We start from the raw sequence: 6,000 nt of genomic DNA on the forward strand, positions 1-6,000 counted from the left end.
CACACATCACAAACCATGCTACTCAGACCTTTGACTCTGCCCCCCCCCGAACCAGCTCCAGTTACTGCCTCCCATTGGCTGATTGTTTGAGAGCTGAGAGCCAATAAGGTTCTGGCCAAGGCTCCCAGCAGCAGGCAGGGCACACCTCCACCAATGGGGAAGAAGTAACCAAAGCTGAGTGGTGTGCCACGGAGCCCAAGCCTGTGTCTGGCTCTGGAGCCCATGCGACGGGGCACAACACCACTCTGTCACTCATGCAGGGCAATGCCCCATGCCACCTGGCTCTGGTTACTGCCTTCCCATTGGCTGTGGGAACTTGGAGCTTATCTGACTGTGGCCAGCCTTGCGCCCCCCTCCCCCCGCCGGCCCACAGGTCAGGTCACACCTCTACCAATGGGGAAGCAGTTACCAGAGCTGGGTGGTGTAATGGTTGAGTCCCTTCCCTGCTGGCATGATGGAGGAGCAGCCTGCCAAATTCGAATGGCGTTGCGACCCGCTGCACAGGTTCCAGCTGTTCCCAGTCTCTGCCTCCTCTCTGTTCCCCCATGGATGCAGGCTCCATCACATGAGGCTCTGTGGAGTTTGTAAACCGCTCAGTACAACGAAAATTTAGAGGACACATTGGTAATAGGACAGTAGTTAGCACAGGACTAGCCAGCTGTGCTTAGATGCTGTTCATCTAGGCTAGTTGTGGCTTTGTAGGAACTGCTCTCGCACAAGGGGGTTTTCACTAAACCTTAAGGAGGAGGAGATAGAGCTGTGAATCTTTATTCTGCTCAGGAAGCTAAAAGAATGTCAGGCTGTGCAGTTTAGTAGCAGCATAATGAGTACAGCTTTGAGGATAACATTCAACTAGCTAAGTGTCACCACACTTACCTCATAATTGTATTTGTGCTTCAGGTTCCAGCGACAAATGGGACACTGACCAGAAGGGTTCGGAGGAGTTGGGGTTTTGACATCTTCTATAATTTTGCCCTCAATCTGGGAAACAAGTCAGAGGATACACTGATCAGATGAAGAGCCCAGAGTTCATGCCTATGTAGACTTATCGCTCAAGTTCCAACAGCTTACTCAGCCCTGTATAAACATAAGAGAGTCCCTGTACTAAAGCTGTTTATAGTCAGGTACATACAGAACAAGCATTTCAGATGTACATAGGAGCTGGCACAAGTCCAAAGAGTCATTAGGGCCTGGTAAGTCTTGATCAGTGGATTTGTGTTGAGTAGTGGAGAGCTCGATTAATTTGAATCCCTCCTATTTTGCAGATGTTTCATATTACTTTGCAGGTAAAAATCTAGAGAATTCAGACTGAGCTCTCTGCTTCTGCGAGTGCAAGGTAGTGTGTGATGGGGACAAATACTTAGAGTTCTCTGTTGGAGTTTGGTCTGGTGTCACACAGTGAGGTACTAGCTGTTGGGAATATTTCATGCCACAGCCTGTGTTTTGGACCCATGCCCTTCTTGCCCGGTGAAGTACAGTTAAACCACTGTGGGGAGAATCTCTCAGTACACCCAACTTTTATTAAGGAAGCTGTTGTACAGATGGCTGTCTCTCAAAAATCATTGCTTGATATTAACAATCTAGCCAAACATAGGCCAGCATCTAGTATTCTGTTCTTTGTCAGTCTGGGTGTAGACCTGGTGACATTAAACACTGCACTGGCTGCTTTGATAAATGATTCCATCCTGGTAATAGATAAAGATGCATCATCCATGTTGATATTATTATATCTATCAGCTGCTTTTGATATTGCTGACCACAAGGTGTTGTTGACTTGTCTGTGAACCCTAGAAAAAGAGCCACATGCCCTTCAGTAGCTTCAGTCTCATCTCTTGAAAAAATTTCAGAATGTATTTTTTGGCTCCTCTACACCTGATTACTCTTATGTGGGTTTCTATGTGGTCACACCACGTGTTCATTGTGTGTACTGGGCCTGCAGAAGGGCTAATAAGGAGGCATATGAGTTTATGTTTTCACGGGCTCATGAGACCCAGCACATTCTCATCCATACATGGTAAATACCTTTCTCAATGTTTGATAAAGATTGGAATACAGATAAGGGCTAGCTGTCTGAGGCGGAATCCAGAAGAGACTGAAGTGATGTTGGTAGGATGGGTGGCGCAATCAGAAGATATGAGGAGGACTATGTCTGCCCCTTAATTGATGCTGTGTGCCCACCATTTGTTGAGAGTTTCCATTCTGTGGATATTGATGATCTCCAGTTGCTGTTAAGAAATTATGTAGCAGAAATTCTCTCTTTCCCCCGCACCATCTACCTCTCGCCAGGAGTTTGTGACCATTTCTTTCAAATAAGGATCTTGCTACTATGATCTACGCTATTACCACCTCAAGTCTAGTTTATTGAGAAGTGCTCTGGATGGAGCTTGCAGATTTCAGTAATCCACTTACATGAAAGTCCCTTGTTTTTGAATGGAGATACTATTAGTAGGGGGTTCTCCCTGAGGGGCTTCCAACGTTGGAATTAGTTTCTCCATTTGGGCTGAAATAGCATCAATCTTTTGACCTTCTGGGCATGGTGCTAGTTCATCTTTTTCTCCAGATTTTTGCAGAAAGGCATGCTGAGTGCTGGTGCATATGGATTTGAGGGTAAGAAAGACAGAGACTGTCATCCATCCCCCGATTCCATGGCTGCTGATCGGTTTTACTCTTGTTGGTACAAATATGTTAAAAATACAATCAATTTCATATCAAGGACACAGAGACCTGGATAGACTGTTTATGTTATATAATGAAACAAATCTAAAAACTCTGACCCAGTAAGGTGCTCAGATTTCAGTCAATACATGATATCTAATGTAGAAATGACCAGAAAAAACCCCAAACTTTTTAGGGAACACACTTTTTGGTAAGTGCTGTCTTGCCAAACTTGTCTATAAATCAATAGCAAGCAAAGAAAGGACAGTTGTAGGCCACCTTTGATTTCATCCAGTCACTCCTACCTATACCTGCTGGTAATATAACAAATTGCTCTCCTTTTTGGTGTTTGCCTTCCTCCTGATCTAGAAAACGGACATGATCTCAAGTCCACTGAGGGCCCCAATGCTTAGGGATGAGCTGGAAGGATTTTGGCTTGCTAAGACCGCATAAGCCTGTGTTCTTGTTCTAAGAAAAGAGTGTAATGAACTTGAAACCAAAGGAAAACCCCTGTCTGGGGTTCAAAGGACTGCTCACCTGCCAGAGTCCATTTTGGAGTTAGAATGATTTCTGGTAAGCTTATTAGTATGCATGTAGGTTCTTCTATGGTTTTTAATGTTTTTGCTGTATTGCTTTTACCTTAAGAATAAAATGTGCTTGCTTAGAAAGAGCTGTGTAGTATATTAACTGTGGTAATTACACTGTTAACCACCTCTGAAGAGAATGCAAAAAAAGCCTGTCTTCTGTTGGGGATATCAGAGTTTAAACTGTTCAGCCTGGAAATACCCCAGTCAGAAGGGAGAGAGATGAATGCCTCCACTGAAAAGACGAGGCTGGGGAACCCGAAGCCAAGAGTGCTACATGTGCTGAGTTGCGATAACATTGGAAGTCCCCCCCAGCCAGGACTTCCAATATTATCAGTCGCATTGCTGGACCATAATATGGGAGCATTTACAGCTACATGTGATTCTGACCATCAGAGCTTAGGATCTCATGCTGCTTTCATCCATGCGAGAGAGGAAGACCCAGAACTTTAACAACCCAACTACTCACCTGTGTTGCCTGAATTCATAATACACGGTTACATTTGCATTGCATTCGAGCCACAGAACGTTTACTAAGAGTGAACTGCATTAAGCAGAAAAAAAATCATGTACTGTATGTCCCACCTCCAGACAAAATAAGCCAATGTGACCAAAAAACCTCCCAACAACTTCATCCCTGAAGTTTCTAAAGAAAATGTATTTCTCTCCATGCAAGAAAAACAAACAAACCCAAACTATGTGGCTTTAGAAGTAGTGTGTATTGTGACTTGGAAAAAAGTAATAACTTACAATGGTTGTACTTCCTTCCGTAACTTCCACAACTGTAGAAATAAAAGATGGAAAACCAGGTCAGACATGTTCAAGCTGGAACTAGTGACTTTCTTTTAATCAATAAACTGAAATTATGTACAAACAAAACATGTGGTGGACAGAAGTCTGCGATGCAAGAGAAGAGTGTGATTCCCCAACAAAGCAAACCCGAGGTACGAAGACTGTCAAAAGTAATGCTTTACTGGTGGGCAGTTGGAGGCAGAGCAGAGGGCAGGCCTTTCAAACTGGGGACCTCTCATTGCTTAATTTTTACTGTTTTGAGTATATTTCCCTATCATCTGTGGCTAATTCTGATCAAGGAAGTCAAGAGACCCTTTTAAGTAAAAGCAATCTGAAAATGTCAAGCATTTAGGCTGCCTCCAGAGTTTTGAGTTCCTCCATGGTTAAAGTCTGTGTAGAGGGGAAAGAAACTTCCTTGCCCTTCTGGCTGTGACAATCTTCAGACAGAGAACAAATACCTTGCTTTGAATCTGTGAAACTAAAAGTGCAGAACTGGGATTTTGGAAGGTCTCCCATTCATAGCGATAGGAAATTAAACCTGAACCCTAATTACTGCAACTTTAATGACAACACAATTATTTCTATTTGTTTTAGATGTCGCATCTCATTGCAGTAACTCAGTGGTGGACAATGATCAGTGGAGCGTATCTGCACCCCACCCTTTTGAAGAAGGGAAGCACTATCCCCATCACACATCTGGGGAACCAAGGCAGACAATGTGACTTCTCCAAAGCCACGCAGAAAGCCTATGTCTAAGCAAGCACCTAGCTCGGGTCTCTAGAATCCCTATCGCTAGCCCCACCCCTCGCGGCTCACTCGCTCGCTCCCTCCCAAGCCGACCTTTGCCAAGCAACTCGGAGGGGAACAGCCCCCTACAGGTGCCAAATCGGGCTAGCCGGCGTGGCCGATGGGCGCCTCCCGGTCTGGGCCCAGACGCGCTGCCAGCAGCAGCGGTAGATTTCACCCTGTCAGCCAGGAGCCTGCAGCCCTTCCCCGCCCGTTGCCCCCCCGCGCGAGACCCGCACCCCTCGCTCCGACCAGGGCCGGCAACGGAGCGCTGGTTCCCCCCGGCTCGCGTCTCCCGGCGGCAACAGTAGCAGCGCGGCGCCCCCAGCCGCCCCCCGGACTCACCCTGCCGGAGCGCGCGGGCCGGAGGCCGGGCCCAGCCGCCCCCCCGCCCCAGGAGACCGGAGACCAGCCGGCTCCAGACACCGCGCAGCAAGCCGGGGGCCGCCATCTTGGGAATCGGACCCGACACCCCCACCTCCCGCCGCCGCGCGCCACTTCCGCTTCCGGGGCGCTCGGGCCCGCAGGCGGGAAGAGGGCGGGGAGCAGCCTGCGATGCCGCCATCTTGGAGCGAGGCCCGCTCCCTAGCCGCCACTGAAGGGACGGGCCCAGAGCCGCGGCTCTCATTTGGGAAGCTTAGAGCCAGGGGTGCATCCCGGCTGTGGGGGCCGCAGCACCATCAGCCCTCTCTGGGGCCAGCAGAGACCTCGGTCCACCCCTACCGCGGGGCCCTGCCAGGAAGAGCTGGGTCTCCAGCTCCATACACCCGCCCCGCTCCGCGCTAGGGCTGCCCGCCCTTGGAAGTCGCTGTAGGGGGACGCTGGGGCTCAGCATCAGCCTGCCTGGCCTGGGTTTTATAGCTCGGAGGTGGAGCCCTCAGCTGGCAGAGGGAGGCCTGGCTGCAGTTAGATCAATTGTAAAGTTCTCTGGGGGCTTGGACCCCCCTCTTTGGACCCCCCTCTTGGATCCCCTCTTCGCACAGTTGAGACCTGGTGGTTGATTGGGGGTCTTAGGGAACCATGTTACAAATAATAATAATAGAGCCTTTTCTTCATACCTATCTCTGCATTTTTTCATCAGCCCCCTGGCAGAGAGGCATAGAAATGTAGGACTAGCAGGGACCTCAGTAGGTCATCTAGTCCAGTCTCCTATACTCAGGGCAGGACTAAGTAAACCAAGACA

At 48.5% G+C, this 6,000-nt stretch overlaps 1 protein-coding gene across 1 annotated transcript in view; it reads right to left on the reverse strand.

Moving 5' to 3' along the window:
* Positions 1-5,388, reverse strand: part of MRPS18A (mitochondrial ribosomal protein S18A) — a 30,563-nt gene extending 25,175 nt beyond the window's left edge. The window contains exons 1-3 of the mRNA XM_073338477.1: positions 5,163-5,388; positions 3,990-4,021; positions 877-981 (exon numbers count right to left, since the gene is read on the reverse strand). Coding sequence (XP_073194578.1) covers positions 877-981; positions 3,990-4,021; positions 5,163-5,382 — 357 coding nt within the window. The 5' untranslated portion in view covers positions 5,383-5,388. The remainder of the gene's footprint in view (positions 1-876; positions 982-3,989; positions 4,022-5,162) is intronic.
* Between the last annotated feature and the right edge of the window lie 612 nt (positions 5,389-6,000).

This window comes from Lepidochelys kempii, chromosome 3, assembly GCF_965140265.1.
Source record: "Lepidochelys kempii isolate rLepKem1 chromosome 3, rLepKem1.hap2, whole genome shotgun sequence".
Lineage (NCBI taxonomy): Eukaryota > Metazoa > Chordata > Testudines > Cheloniidae > Lepidochelys > Lepidochelys kempii.